We start from the raw sequence: 18,427 nt of genomic DNA, 5'->3' as shown, positions 1-18,427 counted from the left end.
AGTGTTATCAGTGGTATATGCCAAGGTTCGAATTTATCAGCAAAATACCCCAAGGTTCAGTGTTATCGGCGATATACCCCAAGGTTTATTGTTATCAGTGGTGTACTCCAAGGTTCAGTGTTATCAGCAAAATACCTTAAGGTTCAGGGTTATCTGTGACAAGGAAGGATGCAACTTTTTGAGGAAACCCTTAGGCAAATCACAGAACATATCACAGAAATAATTTGATTTTTCCTTCTCTACTTCCTTTAAGCCAGCATACCAAGGTGTCACAAGGGCAGGGCCCATTGGTATGCTGGTATGAGGAGGCAGAATATACAGTATATGTATTAAGGCATGGGTCTTAGAATGCAAAATACCCCAATGTTCAGGGTTATCAGCAAAATACCCCAAGGTTCAGTGTTATCGGTGATATACCCCAAGGTTCAGTGTTATCACCAAAATACCCCAAGGTTCAGTGTTATCGGTGATATACCCCAAGGTTCAGTGTTATCACCAAAAACCCAAGGTTCAGTGTTATCAGTGGTGTACCCCAAGGTTCAGTGTTATCAGTGGTGTACCCCAAGGTTCAGTGTTATCAGTGGTGTACTCCAAGGTTCAGTGTTATCAACAAAATACCCCAAGGTTCAGTGTTATCGGTGATATACCCAAGCTTCAGTGTTATCAGTGGTGTACCCCAAGTTTTGGTGTTATCAGTGGTGTACCCCAAGGTTCAGTGTTATCAGCAATATACCCCAAGGTTCAGTGTTATCAGCAATATACCCCAAGGTTCGGCGTTATCAGTGGTGTACTCCAAGGTTCAGTGTTATTAGAGATGTACCGCACGGTTCAGTGTTATCAGTGGTGTACCCCAAGGTTCAGCGTTATCAATGGAGTACCCCAAGGTTCAGTGTTATTAGAGATGTACCCCAAGGTTCAGTGTTATCAGTGGTGTACCCCAAGGTTTGGTGTGATCAGTGGTGTACCCCAAGGTTCAGTGTTATTAGCAATATACCCCAAGGTTCGGTGTTATCAGTGGTGTACCCCAAGGTTTGGTGTGATCAGTGGTGTACCCCAAGGTTCAGTGTTATTAGCAATATACCCCAAGGTTCGGTGTTATCAGTTGTGTACCCCAAGGTTCAGTGTTATTAGAGGTGTACCCCAAGGTTCAATGTTATCAGTGGTGTACCCCAAGGTTCAGTGTTATCAGTGGTGTACCCCAAGGTTCGGTGTTATCAGTGGTGTACCCCAAGGTTCAGTGTTATTAGTGGTGTACCCCAAAATTCGATGTTATCAGTGGTGTACCCCAAGGTTCGGTGTTATCAGTGGTGTACCCCAAGGTTCAGTGTTATTAGTGGTGTACCCCAAAATTCGATGTTATCAGTGGTGTACACCAAGGTTCAGTGTTATCAGCAATATACCCCAAGGTTCAGTCTTATCAGTGGTGTTCAGGTTTGGTGTGATCAGTGGTGTACCTCAAGGTTCAGTGTTATTAGCAATATACCCCAAGGTTCGGTGTTATCAGTGGTGTACCCCAAGGTTTGGTGTGATCAGTGGTGTACCCCAAGGTTCAGTGTTATTAGCAATATACCCCAAGGTTCGGTGTTATCAGTGGTGTACCCCAAGGTTCAGTGTTATTAGAGGTGTACCCCAAGGTTCAGTGTTATCAGTGGTGTACCCCAAGGTTCAGTGTTATCAATGGTGTACTCCATGGTTCAGTGTTATTGGCAAAGTACCCCAAGGTACAGAGTTATCGATGATATAACTCAAGGTTCGGTGTTATCAGTGGTGTACCCCAAGGTTCAGTGTTATTAGAGATGTACCCCAAGGTTCAGTGTTATCAGTGGTGTACCCCAAGGTTTGGTGTGATCAGTGGTGTACCCCAAGGTTCAGTGTTATTAGCAATATACCCCAAGGTTCAGTGTTATCAGTGGTGTACCCCAAGGTTCAGTGTTATCGCTGGTATATCCCAAGGTTCAGTGTTATCGGTGGCATATCCCAAGGTTCAGTGTTATCAGTGATATATCCCAAGGTTTAGTGTTATCAGTGGGGTACCCCAAAGTTCAGTGTTATCAGTGGTATACCCCAAGGTTCAGTGTTATCGCTGGTATATCCCAAGGTTCAGTGTTATCGGTGGCATATCCCAAGGTTCAGTGTTATCAGTGATATACCCCAGGGTTCGGTGTTATCAGCCGAATACCCCAAGGTTCAGTGTTATCAGTGATATACCCCAGGGTTCGGTGTTATCAGCCGAATACCCCAAGGTTCAGTGTTATCGGTGATATATCCTAAGGTTTACTGTTATCAGTGGTGTACCCCAAGGTTTAGTGTTATCAGTGGTGTACCCCAAGGTTCAGTGATACCAGTGGTGTACTCCAAGATTCAGTATTATCAGCAAAATACCCCAAGGTTCAGTGTTATCGGTCATATACCCCAAGGTTTACTGTTATAAGTGGTGTACCCCAAGGTTCAGTGATACCAGAGGTGTACTCCAAGATTCAATGTTATCAGCAAAATACCCCAAGGTTCAGTGTTATCGGTGATGTTTAGTATTATCAATGGCATACCCCAAGGTTTAGTGTTATCAGTGGTGTACCCCAAGGTTTAATGTCATCAGTGGTATATCCCAAGGTTCAGTGTTATCAGTGGTGTACCCCAAGGTTCAGTGTTACCAGTGGTGTACTCCAAAGTTCAGTGTTATCAGCAAAATACCCCAAGGTTTAGTGTTATCAATTGTGTACCCCAAGTTTCATTGTTGGGGTCGTTACTTTTTAACATCTTTATAGATGATATAGTGTCTGGGATTAAAAGTACCATTTCAGTCTTTGCAGATGACACCAAGCTATGCAGTGTAATAACAGGAGTAGTAGTAGTAGTAGTAGGAGTAGTAGTAGTAAGAGGAGGTCTATAACTTACAAGCGGACCTCAGTGCTCGGTCTAATTGGGCGACTGTGTGGCAAATGAGGTTTAATGTTGATAAATGTAAAGTTATGCACTTGGGGACTAAAAACATGTTTCATACATACAGTGGTGTGAAAAAGTGTTTGCCCCCTTCCTCATTTCCTGTTCCTTTGCATGTTTGTCACACTTAAGTGTTTCGGAACATCAAACCAATTTAAACAATAGTCAAGGACAACACAAGTAAACACAAAATGCAACTTGTAAATGAAGGTGTTTATTATTAAAGGTGAAAAAAAATCCAAACCATCATGGCCCTGTGTGAAAAAGTGATTGCCCCCTAAACCTAATAACTGGTTGGGCCACCCTTAGCAGCAACAACTGCAACCAAGCGTTTGCGATAACGTGCAATGAGGCTTTTACAGCGTCCTGGAGGAATTTTGGCCCACTCATCTTTGCAGAATTGTCCTAATTCAGTTACATTAGAGGGTTTTCGAGCATGAACGGCCTTTTTAAGGTCATACCACAACATCTCAATAGGATTCAGGTCAGGACTTTGGCTAGGCCACTCCAAAGTCTTCATTTTGTTTTTCTTCAGCCATTCGGTGGTGGACTTGCTGGTGTGTTTAGGATCATTGTCCTGCTGCAGAACCCAAGTTCGTTTCAGCTTGAGTACACGAACAGATGGTCGGACATTCTCCTTCAGGATCTCTTGGTAGACAGCAGAATTCATAGTTCCTTTTATCACGGCAAGTCTTCCAGGTCCTGAAGCAGCAAAACAGCCCCAGACCATCACACTACCACCACCATATTTTACTGTTGGTATAATGTTCTTTTTATGAAATGCAATGTTCCTTCTACGCCAGATATACTTGGACACACACCTTCCAAAGAGTTCCACTTTTGTCTCATCGGTCCACAGAATGTTGTCCCAAAAGTCTTGGGGATCATCAAGATGTGTTGAGGAGAAATTGAGACGAGCTTTGATGTTCTTTTTGCTCAGCAGTGGTTTTCTCCTTGGAACTCTGCCATGCAGGCCATTTTTGCCCAGTCTTTTCCTGATGGTGGAGGCATGAACGCTGACCTTAACTGAGGCAAGTGAGGCCTGCAGTTCCTTGGGCGTTGTTGTGGGGTCTTTTGTGACCTCTTGGATGAGTCATCGCTGCGCTCTTGGGGTAATTTTGGGCGGCCGGCCACTCCTGGGAAGGTTCACCACTGTTCCATGTCTTCGCCATTTGTGGATAATGGCTCTCACTGTGGTTCGCTGGATTCCCAAAGCTTTGTAAATGGCTTTATAACCCTTTCCAGACTGATAGATCTCAATTACTTTCTTTCTCAATTGTTCCTGAATTTCTTTGGGTCTCGGCATGATGTGTAGCTTTTAAGGATCTTCTGGTGGACCTTACTGTGTCAAGCAGCTCCTATTTAAGTGATGCCTTGATTGTGAACAGGTGTGGCAATAATCAGGCCTGGGTGTGGCTAGAGAAATTGAACTCAGGTGTGGACAACCACAGTTATAGTATGTTTTAACAAGGGGGGCAATCACTTTTTCACACAGGGCCATGATGGTTTGGATTTTTTTTCACCTTTAATAATAAGCACCTTCATTTACAAATTGCATTTTGTGTTTACTTGTGTTGTCCTTGACTATTGTTTAAATTGGTTTGATGTTCCGAAACACTTAAGTGTGACAAACATGCAAAGGAACAGGAAATGAGGAAGGGGGCAAACACTTTTTCACACCACTGTACTTACCTGCTCTGTGTAATAGGACTTCACAGAGAGGTCCGATCCTCCTCTTCTCTGGTCCCCCCCCCCGATTTCTTGGCTCCTCCTCCTTTGCTGGTGCCCCAATAGGAAGCAGGTTCCCATGGGGGCACTCATGTGGGCTCGCTCCTACGAACGGAGACACAGACAGTGGGACACGGCCCCCGCCCTGCGCCCCCTTGTCACTGGAGTTTATTGAAAGGAGTGGGAGCCAGTGGCTTCCACTGCTATCGATCTGCCCAGAGACAAGGCCAGGAAAGACGCAGCTCTCATGCACAGCACTGGATCACGATGGGGCTCAGGTAAGTATAAGGGGGAGTAAAGGGGGAGTGACACAGAAGTTTTATCACCTTTATGCATTAAGGTAAAAAAAACTTGAGGCTTTATAACCACTTTAACAGCTTGTCGACCAGCCGCCATCATTATACTGCGGCAGGTTGGCAAGGCTGCGCAAATCGCCGTATCTGTACGTCGGCCGCTTTAGGAGCAAAAGTAGGGGCATGCGCGCGTCCCAAGAGCCGATGCCTGTGGCCAACAATTTGCTGTTTCTAGTGATCAGGAACAGCGATTGTTCTCTACTCCTTGTCAGTCCCCTCCCCCCACAGTTGGAAACACCTCCCTAGGGAACACATTTAACCCCTTGATCGCCCCCCTTCCCTGCCAGTGACATTTATACACTAATCAGTGGCTATTTTTATCTCCGATCGCTGTATAAATGTCACTGGTCCCAAAAGTGTCAAAAGTGTTCGATCTGTCCGCCGCAATGTCGCAGTCCAGCTAAAAATCACAGAATGCCCCCATTACTAGTAAAAAAAATAATAATAATAATAATAATACCTACCCCAACTTGCCCCTCTCCTACTTAGTTGCACTGGAATAATTTTTACCAGAAATATGTATACATATTAGCCTAAACTGATGAAGACATTTTTTTATTTTATTTTTTTAACATTTTGGGATATATATTATGGCAAAAAGTAAAAAAATATTGTTTTGTTTTTTTTTCAAAATTGCCGGTCTTTTTTTGTTTACAGCGCAAAAATTAAAAACCAGAGGTGATCAAATAACACCAAAAGAAAGCTCTATTTCTGGGGGAGGAAATAGGACTTTAAAAAAAAAAAAATTTTTAAATGATAATTTATTTTTCTTTATTAGTTATTTTATTTTATTTATTTTTCTTTCTTTGCATTTGTAAATATGAGATGTGAGGTCTTTTTGACCCCCAGATCTTATATTTAAGAGGACCTGTCATGCTTTTTTTTTTCTATTACAAGGGATGTTTACATTACTTGTAATTGGAATAAAAGTTACACAATTTTTATTTTATTTTTAAAACAGTGTAACAAAAAAAAAAAAGGTAAAATAAATAAGAGTTTTTATTTTTTAAGTGCGTCCTGTACCGACAAGCTTCGCATGCAAAAGCGAACGCATGCATGAGTAGCTCCCGCATATAAAAACGGTGTTTCAAACCACGCATCTTTGGTTTGAACACCGATCCTTAGAGTGAGAGCAATAATTCTAGCCCTAGACCCTCTGTAACTTAAAACATGCAACCTGTAGAATTTTTTGTTTTTAAATGTCGCCTACGGAGATTTTTAAGGGTAAAATTTTGTCGCCATTCCACGAGCGGGCGCAATTTTAAAGCGGGACATGTTTTTGGGGAAAAAATACACATTTTTGAATTAAAAAAAATAAGACACCAGTAGAGTTAGCCCAATTTTTTTTATATTGTGAAAGATAATGTTACGCCGAGTAAAATGATACATTTTAGTCATGCTAAAAAAAACACACAAATGCATCTTGTTCAATCAATAAAAAAAAAACGTACAAATAGAAAACCTCCATATATAAAATTCTATACCCCAGAGGAAGGCTAAAAAAAACCCCAATAAAGCATGATCAAATTTGTGCCAACGGCGGAGAATTTTTTTTTTTTCCTGATCCCCCCTGAAAGTTATCGGATATTCTCTTCTACCCCTGATGTTTTTACCTATAAGCGCCAATATCCAGTAATTTTTTTTTTTTTTTTTTTTGTGCATTCAGAAATGCATCCAGCTCTTTTTTTAATCGCTTAAGGACCGGGCCTCTTTCTGAGATTTGTTGTTTACAAGTTAAAAACAGGGTTTTTTGTTTTTTTTGCCAGAAAATTACTTAGAACAGGAAAAGATCAGGATCAGGAAAAAAAAAAATTCTCCGCCGTTGGCACAAATTTGATCATGCTTTATTGGGGTTTTTTTTTAGCCTTCCTCTGGGGTATAGAATTTTATATATGGAGGTTTTCTATTTGTACGTTTTTTTTTTTTAATTTTTTTTTATTGATTGAACAAGATGCATTTGTGTGTTTTTTTTAGCATGACTAACTACATGACTACTGTATGTATCCTTTGTTCCTGACAAGGAAGGATGCAACTTTTTGAGGACACCCTTAGGCAAAGCACAGAACACATAACAGAAATAATTCGATTTTTCCTTCTCTGCTTCCTTTAAGCCAGCATACCAAGGTGTCACAAGGGGCAGGGCCCATTGGTATGCTGATATGAGGGGGCAGAATATACAGTATATATATTAAGGCATGGGTCTTAGAGGGCCACATTCACAAGCCTCCCCCAGCTTACAATGGCACCACACGCAAGCATCCTACTGCTGGCCGCTCTCTTTGTAGGATCAGGTAAGGGGCATCATTAATATTCTGATTTTTTTTTATGGGGAATTTTATCATTTTATAATATATTTAAAAAAAACTTTTTTTTTTTTTTTTTTTTTTTTTTTAGCAACAAGCAATATATAGAAACTAGATACTTTCAATTCCCTTTGAGATGACTGCAGTACCATTTCATTGGTATCTTGCTCAATGGCTGCAAGCATGTAGTCTGGGGTTGGGTCCCATCCTCCATTTATTTATTTTGCCTCTATCTCAGGCATTACCAACATCCCCCCAGTTACAGGGGGTGGTGTGTGGGTGGAAAATCGTATTCCAGTGCAACTAAGTAGGAGAGGGGCAAGTTGGGGTAGGTATGGATATAGGGGTCCAGAGCGGATGGAAAGGAAAAGCACTTGGAGGTGGTAGGCTTGGAAGAGATGGGATATTTCCCCTTGGGATCTCTTCCAAGCCCACCACCTCTATGTCCTTTTCCTTTCCATCCGCTCTGGACCCCTATACCCATACCTACCCCAACTTGCCCCTCTCCTACTTAGTTGCACTGGAAGGCCCCCTCCTCCATTTATTTATTTTCCCTCTACCCCAGACATTACCAACATCCCCCAGTTACATCCCGTTGCCTCTCAGGATCGCTCCCAAGCCTACCACCTCTATGCCCTTTTCTGCTTTAAACCCCTAGATCTCTACCTACCCCAACTTGCCCCTCTCTTACTTAGTTGCACTGGAATACGATTTTCCTCCACACACCACCTTCACACTTGCAGCTGGTTGTCTTTTGTGCTAAAAATTGCCTTACACCTGTCGAATTTTGTTAGAAAATGGTCCTGTTTAGGTTTGTTCAGTTAGAGGGACGATTCGACAATTGGTTTTCGACCAAGCAAGCAAAACAAATCAGAGGTTAAGGATGGAAAATTTTTGTAGAATCTAATGGGAACACATGTCTAATTGTTGAATTCACTCACGCCGATAAAAATTGTTATTAGTCGGACAGCCCTTGTCCCTCATTACTTCCTTGGTCCTCCTTTTCCTTTCCACCTTCTCCCTTGTCTAACCCCTTTATTTCCTTTCTCTTCTTACCTTCTCTTTTTTGCAGCCAGTTTCTCTTTTCCGTGGGTCTATCCTATCAGTATAGGTCTGCCGGTAGGCACTGACCCGACAGGATGCCAACCACATCTGTCCCACAAGACCGAAGGGTTCTACCTACACACGGTAGTTGCTCTCCTTTTCCCGTTCCTTTTCATTTTTAGGGTCCCTAGTGCCAAATTTTTTTTGCTTTGCACTAGGTCTGTTTTCCTGTGAGTCTCATGCCATAGGGCCAGGGCCATCTTTAATATTGATTGGACCCTGGGCAAACATTTTCTTGGACCCCCCCACTCTGAAACATACAGCAATTAGCAACTAGACTCATAATGAGTTTACTGGAGCAGACCAGGCAGCGATTGCGATTGGTTGCCAGAGGTTAAAGCATATCATTACCACTCGCTGACTGGTTGCTAGAGGTTACAGCACATCATCACCGCTCACTGATTAGTTGATAGAGGTTACAGCACATCATTTCTGCTTGCTCAAATTATTATTTTTTAATTATTAATTGCTCTTACATGGAATGTATGACAAATAAATTGGTTGTTACTCTCCAGTAATATAATGATCTCTGGTACCCAACGTGTTTCTGGTTCAAGCACCTTCGTCAGGGGTATTAGATAAGAGTGTATGCAGTCATATATTTTGTCTTACATGTGAACTGTTCCGCCACACAACTTTGCGTCTCCCTGTGATCCCCAGGCGAATTGAATGGGCAATCTCCCATTCTTTGGATATTACTGTGTATTATTGGTGTTCCCACTGAGCAGCGTCTGACCCCTCCCCCCACCCCCCATTGATAGTGCTTCATCTGCTATTTTTCTAAAGTTGTGTGGTGGAAATATTTCACATGTAAGAGAAAAATTATGACTGCATTCGCTCTTATCTAATACCCCTGACGAAGGTGCTTGAACCAGAAACACGTCGGGTACCGGAGATCATATTTACCTGTGTGTTTGCTGCCTACAAAGTCTCAAAGAAGGGGAGAATTTCTTTTTTCTTAATAAATAGGGATGTGGCAACAGCACACTTATCTGACATGGTGAAACCCTCTTTTTTGCAATAAATGTATCATGCCTGATTTTTTATACCGGAATTTTTACACGTCCTGATATACTCATCCCTGGGATTTACCTGACCACTGTGCTGCTTCTACAATCAGCAATGTATTAATAAATAATAATAAGAAATATAATAAAAAAATAAATAAAAATAATAAAAAGTTGGATTATAAATCAATTTATTATATTTAATATGTATTACTGTTAGAACATATAGGGCTACATTTACAAAATGTTTTCTGTTGTTCTTGTGCTTTTTTTAATTGATACAAATTCAAAAGCACTCACAATACATTTTATATCAGATCTGTATGTAATAGTAGTACGAGTATATAGTGATATTATATCCCTATTAGTGTTTCTTTTAATCAACCCTTATGAAAAAAAAATTAACTTAAAAAACAATTCACAAAGATTCACCACACAGGTTATCAACCCTTAAACACTTTGCCTCTGGAATACATTTTTTCATTTTTCGTAGCCATGGTAAAATCTGTATTTTTATTAAAAAAAGAAAGAAGTTGCTTTATATAAGCTTCAAAAGTATTTACTTGCAATAGTATATACCCTATAACCTGTTTCCCCGAAAATAAGACCTAGCGTGTTTGTCGGTGATGGCTGCAATATAAGCCCTACCCCCAATATTAAGCCCTACCCTGAAAATAAGACCTACAAGGACTTTAACAAGGGCTTATTTGGTGGGTAGGGCTTATATTGCAGCCATCACGGACAATCACGCTAGGTCTTATTTTCGAGGGAAACAGGGTAGTTGCATTAAAAAATTACCAATCTATTGTGCCCTGTCGGTCATCATGGGTTTATGACTACTATTCTGACATACTGTTTTCGGAACTATGTATTCTAAACTGTGTTTTTTTTTATTGTTTTTTGTATTGTACTTTACTAAAATTCTTCAATAAAAATAAAGTTATAAAAAAATAAAAATTACAACACGTAAACAGAACTCTGCACTTTTGGCAAGTAAAAAGTTACGTAAAATCATCAGAACATTATATATTTTGGGAACACAGAGGACCTGTAGAATAAAAAGATGGTAAATATAAATGTTTTGATTGTTACACATAGAGCTGCACAATTAATGGTTAAAAAAAAAATTGTGATCTCGATTCAACCCCCCTGACAATCTCTATTGCAGAGTTTGCCGATTCTTTCATATAACAAGTGGAGGGACTTATCTGCTCACTCAGCTGTCAAAAGAAAACATCAGGGCAGTCTGCCAAGTTTCTTAACATGAAACATTGTAACTAACTCCTCCTTCTTAGATCAAAGGGATAAACTTCTGTGTGTAAAAATCCCGGCAGTCTGCCAAGTTTTTAACAACGTTTAAATGCAGGAAGTTTAACCACTTAAAGTCTAAAACTTTTTCTGACACTTCTTTCTTAAGTTAAAATCAACATTTTTTGCTAGAAAATTACTTGGAACCCCCAAACATTATATATATATATATATATATATATATATATATATATATATATATATATATATATATATATATATATATATATATATATATATATATATATATATATATATATATTTAGCAGAGACCCTAGGGAATAAAATGACAATTGCTGCAATATTTTATGTCACACTGTATTTGCCCAGCAGTCTTTCAAATGCAATTTTTTGGGAAATAATACACTTCAATGAAAAAAAAAACGAAACAGTAAAGTTAGCCCAATTTTTTTTTATTTTAACCACTTTAATACCGGGGGGCACTTAAACTCCTTCCTGCCCAGAGCAATTTTCAGCTATCAGCGGTGTCGCAATTTGAATGACAATTGCGCGGTCATGCTACACTGTACTCAAATGAAATTTTTATCATTTTTTCCCCCACAAATAGAGCTTTATTTTGGTTGTATATGATCACCTCTACGGTTTTTATTTTTTGCTAAACAAATAAAAAAAGACCGAAAAATTTGAAAAAAAAACGTTTTTTTTGTTTCAGTTTCAAAACGTTGTAAATAAGTAAGTTTTCTCCTTCACTGATGGGCACTGGTGGGGCGGCACTGATGGGCACTGATAAGGCGGCACCGATGAGGTGGCACCAATGAAATGGCACTGATGAGGTGGCATTGATGGACACTGATATGTGGCACTTATAGGCGGCACTGATGGGCACTGATAGGCGGCACTGATGGGCGACACGGATGGGCACCACAAATTGGCACTGATAGGCGGTACGGATGGGCATGGATAGGCAGCATAGATGGGCATGGATAAGTGGCACAGATGGGCATGGATAGGCAGCACAGATGGGCACAGATGGGCACTGATAGGCAGCACAGATGGGCACTGATAGGCGGCACAGATGGGCACTGATTGGCAGCATTATATTGTTTTATACTGTACTAATGGATGCCAATCAGTGCCAAACAATAATGCATGCCAATCAGTGATGCCCATTGTGGGCACTGATTGGCATCCATTGTGGGCACGGATTGGCATCCATTGTGGGCACTGACTGGCATCCCTGGTTGTCTAGGGTGGCATACCTTGTGCTGGGCATCCCTGGTGGTCTGGTGGCGTCCCTGGTGGTCCAGTGTGGGCATCCTCGGGGGGGGGGGGGCTGCGCTGATAATCGATCAGGACAGACCCCCCCTGTCAGAGGAGCAGCCGATCGGCTCTCCTCTACTCATGTCTGACAGACGCGAGTGAGGGAAATCCGACCACCAGCTCCTCCTATTTACACTGTGATCAGCTGCGATTGGACATGGCTGATCACGTGGTAAAGAGTCTCTGTCGGAGACTCTTTACTGAGATCGCAGTTGTGGGGTGTCAGACTGACACCCCGCAACAACGATCGCCGCGATGCGCGCCCTCGGGGGCGCGCAGCGGCTCAAAATCCTGATCACGCCATATGACATCTGTGCTTTTGTTATAGGGCGGGGCGTCAAGTGGTTAATGTGAAAGATGATGTTACGCCGTGAGAATTGTGATCTATCTTCTAAGCAAAAAAAGAAAATCATGAGTCTCATTTTAGCCAGAATCGTGCAGCTCTAGTTGCACAATATACAATATTTGTGCAATTGTTTAGCAAATCTATATTTTTCAGGAACATTAACAAGATCCCCCGAGAAAAAAAAATAATAATTAGCACTTTAAAGGTGAAAATATTTTTCAACTTAAGTATAAAACATCAAAAGATATTTTTATTATGCCTATTAAAATTTGGCAATAAAATCCATCAAACATGGTTTTCCGGAGTTACAGATCACATTATACATATGTACATGTCAGAACATAGTGTACATGTCAGAACATAGTGTACATGTCAGAACATAGTGTACATGTCAGAACATAGTGTACATGCACTATTTAACTATAATGTATTGCCAGCCCCCGGCTAAACAGATTAAAAAAAAAAAAAAAAAAAACGTCATGGAGTCCCCCCTCCAATCCATATCAGGCCCTTCAGGTCTGATATGGATTTTAAGGGGAACCCCGTGCAAAAAAAAAAAAAAAAAAGGTGTGTGCCCCCCCCCCCCCCCTCAAAATCCATACCAGCCCCTTATCCGAACATGCAGCCTGGCAGGTCAGGAAAAGGAAGGGATGAGTGAGCGCCCCCTCCTCCTTAACCATACTAGGCCACATGCCCTCAACATGAGGGGGTGGGTGCTTTGCGCTCCCCCCACCCCAAAGCACCATGTTGATGGGGTCAAGGGCCTATTCCCAACAAACCTGAGCTATGGTTGTCAGGGTCTGTGGGTGGGGGGGGCTTATCAAAATCTGGTAGCCCCCTTTAACAAGGGGGCCCCCAGATCCTGCCCCCCCCATGTGAATGGGTATCGGGTACATTGTGCCCCTACCCATTCAACAAAAAAGTCAAAAAGTAAAAACCAGAGAAGACAATTTTTGACGAATCTTTTATTAAAAAATAAAAAAAAGTTTTCTGCAATGTAAATCCAATGCAGCCTATCAATGCAGCCTATCAGTGCTGCCAATCAGTGCCGCTAATCAGTGTTGCCTATCAGTGTCACCTCATCAGTGCCTATCAATGCAGCCTATCAGTGCTGCCAATCAGTGCTGCTAAACAATGCCTATCAGTGTTGCCTATCAGAGCCACCTCATCTGTGCCTATCAATGCAGCCTATCAGTGCTACCAATCAGTGCCCTATTAGTGAAGACTATCAGTGCAGCCAATCAGTGCAGCCTATCAGTACCCATCAGTGCTACCAATGAGTGCCCATCAGTGCAGCCTATGAGTGCCCATCAGTGCAGCCTATCAGTGCCCAGTGTTGCCTATCCGTGCCCATAATTGTTGCCAATCAGTGCAGCCTATCAGTGCTGCTAATCAGTCTAGCCTATCAATGCTGCCAATCAGTGCAGCCTATCAGTGCCCATCAGTGCTACCAATGAGTGCCCATCAGTGCAACCTATCAGTGCCCATAAGTACTGCCAATTAGTGCCCATCAGTGCCTATTAGTGAAGGCGAAAAATAACCTGTTTGCTAAAATTTATAACAAACTAAGACATTTTTATTAATTTTTTTGTCTCAAAATGTTCGGTATTTTTTTATTTATTTAGCAAAAAATAAAAAACCCAGCAGTGATTAAATACCACCAAAAGAAAGCTCTATATGTGGGAAACAAATGATAAAAACTGCACTTGGGTACAGTGTTGCATGCCCGCGCAATTGTCATTCAAATTGCAACAACACTGAAAGCTGAAAATTGGCCGGGGCAGGAAGGGGGTGAAAGTGCCCGGTAGAGGTTAAGAAAGGCTAATCTAAAGTCAAACCTTAATAACCCACCCCAACCCCCCCCCCCCCATCCATAGTGGTGGATCCATCCAGTCCTCCACTAACTGTTATTTGTGCTGAAATCTCTACATCAAACCATCTCAGATTTTTTTTCTGGACATCATTTATCATTGAGTTATTCTATCGAAAGAAAGAGAAATATGATAAAAGGAAGGAAAACCATTATACTGATGAAAGCAGCGGTGTGCATATCATGTTCGGCTTAGTATAGTATTAGTATTAGTATAAATGTAGAAGTTTTATCTGCCTTTAACTAAAGATGTTCTTTTTCAGCCTATTCCCTGACATGTTACACATGCGATCGGCAAAGCAGCTACAGCAACTGCAAGTCGGCGGCGACCTGCCTCCACGAAAATAGCTACTGCCAGACGACTGTAATAAACGGTTCAGCAGGTAAGACTTCTTAACAAAACATTACTCATTAAAGAGGTTATCTAAACATTTACTTAAGCCAAACACCTTGGGAATCTCCAATGCTTAGATGGTAAAAGCCTCGACACCATACCGGATCTTGGTTTTCACAGTACCACACCCCTCCCCCCCAGGTTCATCTGGAATTATGTGAAGAGCAGGCATCTTGGTCCCAATATCTCATGGACTGTACACCATGGTCATTCTGAATCCTGCCTACTATGTGGGGAGGCCAATAAGTTCTTACCCTCACCATGATCTAGATGTGCTAGGGCTCTGATATTTTGCAGATTTATAGATGTAATATGCCTGCCAGTTTTTGTTTTTGTAGGTTGTGGTGAATTATAGTTAGAGCCAAGAGAAATAGAGTAGGTGTCCTGCTGGAAAAGGTTGAATGCCAAGCCGTGATTGGGTTCCTCCACCATCAAAGGAAATCTGCCCAAATAATCCATGAAGGGATGTCAACGGTGTATGGATGATATGGATGAAGGCTGGGTGTATCTATATGATCCTGAGACTAAAAGAATGAGTAAAACATGGAAATGTGTAGTAGACATGTACAATTCGTTTAGTTCCGAATTCGTTTTTTGAAAAAATTGGCAAAATTTCAGAATTTTGACATTTCGGAATTTTGAATTTAGGAATTTTGATATTTCGGGAATTTTCGACATTTTGAGAACTTCGACACTTAGGAATTTCGGAATTTTGACATTTTGGAATTTTTCGGCATGTCGGTATTTCGACATTTCGGAATTTTTCGACATATCGGAATTTCGACATTTTGGGAAATTGGCACATTTGGGAAAGAATGAGTAAAACATGGAAATGTGTAGTAGACATGTACAATTCGTTTAGTTCCGAATTCGTTTTTTGAAAAAATTGGAAGAATTTCTGAATTTTGACATTTCGGAAATTTTGACATTTCAGAGTCTCAGAATTTTGAATTTAGGAATTTTGATATTTCGGGAATTTTCGACATTTTGAGAACTTCGACACTTCGGAATTTCGGAATTTCGGAATTTTTCGACATGTCGGTATTTTGACATTTAGGAATTTTTCGACATGTCTGAATTTCGACATTTCGGGAAATTGGCACATTTGGTAAAAAGAATGAGTAAAACATGGAAATGTGTAGTAGACATGTACAATTTGTTTAGTTCCGAATTAGTTTTTTGAAAAAATTGGCAGAATTTCAGAATTTTGACATTTCGGAATTTTGACATTTCAGAGTTTCAGAATTTTGAATTTAGGAATTTTGCTATTTCGGGAATTTTCGACATTTTGAGAACTTCGACACTTCGGAATTTCGACATTGCGGAATTTTTCGACATGTCGGGAAATTGGCACATTTGGGAAATTTGAAATTCTGAAAATCGGAATTCGGAAGTTTGGAAATGAGAAATTTCGGAAATTGAAACATTTTGGAAATTTGAAATTTTTTCGGAAACTGGATTTTCGGAAATGTTCGGAAGTTCAGAAATTAGAAATTTCAGAAATTAGAAAAAGTTCAAAATTAGGAAATTTGAATATATTCTAAATTCCATAAATTTTTAAATTCAAAAATTTGGAAATGTGAAAATCCAAGAATAAGAATGAAAATCTGAAAACTCGAAAAACCCAAAAATCTGAAATAATAACTAATAATAAATATTAAATTATAGGTATTGGAATTTCCTTTCAAATTTGACTGTTAGTGAACGTAACGAGTACGAATTTATCTCGAAGTGACGAATTATCTGAAATAATGAATGCCAAACAGCCAAAATTTGAAAGGAAATTCCAATACCTATAATTTAATAGTTATTATTTCCTTTTTCAGATTTTCGCATTTTTTAGAATTTTTGAAAATCCGGGAAAATTCTAAATTCGGAAATGTGAAAATCCGAATTTTATTTTTTCAGAATTTCCGAATTTTTGAATTTCCGAAAAAAAGGAACACGACTTTTTTTTTTATGTCAGTGCACATGTCTATGTACCGCTCTATACACCAATGCTGCCCTATACAAGCCTATGAGAATGCAAATGCAGCTCAAGCAAATCAGAAGGCTACCGTATATACTCGAGTATAAGCCGAGATTTTCAGCCTCTTTTTTGAGGCTGAAAGTGCCCCCCTCGGCTTATACTCCAGTCATCGCTGTCTGCCTGCCCGATCAGCGTGTCGTGCAGACAGACGGCGGCCGTTCTACTATTCAAAAGCCGCGCCTCCCTGTCTGTGATAGGCGGAACACTAAATTTCCCAGCAGTCAGTGGTCCGCCTATCACGGACATCCGCTCATCCTCATACTACGGACGAGGATGAGAGGATGTCTGTGATAGGCGGAACACAGACTGCTGGGAAATTGAGTGTTCCGCCTATCACAGACGGAGGCGCGGCTTTTGAACAGTGGAATGGCCGCCGAGGCGCCGACGCCGTCTGTCAGACGAGAAGAGCGGCGATCCTGGCATGGCAGAAGCACACAGGCTCGGGACGCAGGCGGGACGCAGGCTCGGGACGCAGGCTCAGGACGCAGGCTCGGGACGCAGGCTCAGGACGCAGGCTCGGGACGCAGGCTCGGGACACAGGTAGGCTGGACACACAAGGCTGCACACACAGGGATGGACGGACACACAGGGATGGACGGACACACAGGGATGGACGGACACACAGGGATGGACACACAGGGATGGATGGACACACAGGGATGGATGGACACACAGGGATGGACAGGCATGTCTCACCCTCGGCTTATACACGAGTCAATAAGTTTCCCAGTTTTTTTGTGGTAAATTGGGGGCCTCGGCTTATATTCGGGTCGGCCTATACTCGAGTATATACGGTAACTGCAGGTCCAACGCACGTGTCAGTGAATTCTAAATGATCTCAGAAGCATCTCAAACTGATGTGGAAAGCGTCCTACATTTGCCCATGGAAGCTCTTTGACACAGGCCAGGAACCTATAGCCAGTCTTAGATGGTAGGGGGACTAGCTGGACTAACACAGTAAAAGTCAAGATTGAGCATACATTCAGGTGCTGGATCTATCGATAATTGGAACATATGGATTTCACCAAAGGTTTCCTCATCATATGCTTAGCTTGAAGTGGCCTGGTTTGTGACATTTTGCACACTTTAAGAGGTACAAAGTCTCTAAGTGATAAGAGGTTACATAGTCCTGGTTCCGGGTTTCATCCAGGGAAAATATTATATTAGAGCTTAAAGAATGTTCCATATGTTTTCTCTCTGTAGATGGAGTAGCTGTAACTCAGATTACAAAGGGGTGTGTAGACAATTGTGTACCTTCCACTACCATCGTTGGTGGGGATTCATACATTGTGACCTGCTGCACCACCGACCTGTGCAACGTCAGCGGAGCCATCAGCATCAAGTCCGGCTATGCCGCCATTGTCCTGGTGATGGGAATCATCCTGATGTTCTTCAGTGACTCATTTTCTCTAATATATGATGTGAGATAACAGATTGTCCAACCTTCATCAATAAACCTGGTGTATTAAAAGTCTTGGCGTTGTGTGTCTGTATCTTGCCGTGTCTACAATATTGGATATCAGAACATCTCCTCCATATGGAGCCCATCTGATATTACATGGTGCCTTATGCAAAAATACCCATGGGGGTCATTTCTTCCTCCCAAGGACTTTTTTTTAATACTTTTATCTGAAATCCAACAAGAAGCACTCTACTTAAATGGTCAGCCCACCCAATAGTGATACCTACAGTAAGTGGAACCCGGTGGGATAACATTTTAAACCCCGATGAAGGGGGTCCTTTTGAATACCCAATGCACTGGAC

General features: G+C 41.3%; 1 protein-coding gene across 1 annotated transcript; it reads left to right on the top strand.

The window, feature by feature from the left end:
• Positions 1–7,155: 7,155 nt before the first annotated feature.
• On the top strand, positions 7,156–18,134 carry LOC143995821 (lymphocyte antigen 6E-like). The gene is made up of 3 exons (XM_077490533.1): positions 7,156–7,312; positions 14,504–14,623; positions 17,867–18,134. The coding sequence occupies exons 1-3, from the start codon at positions 7,261–7,263 to the stop codon at positions 18,091–18,093; spliced, it is 399 nt and encodes a 132-aa protein (XP_077346659.1). The 5' UTR covers positions 7,156–7,260; the 3' UTR covers positions 18,094–18,134.
• The last annotated feature ends 293 nt before the right edge of the window (positions 18,135–18,427 follow it).

Source organism: Lithobates pipiens, unplaced genomic scaffold (assembly GCF_037356315.1).
Source record: "Lithobates pipiens isolate NorthernLeopardFrog02 unplaced genomic scaffold, aLitPip1_a1.2 Scaffold_19, whole genome shotgun sequence".
Taxonomy (NCBI): Eukaryota; Metazoa; Chordata; class Amphibia; order Anura; family Ranidae; genus Lithobates; species Lithobates pipiens.
Note: the sequence above shows the minus strand (reverse complement) of the source record. Positions and strands in the feature narration are given on the sequence as shown.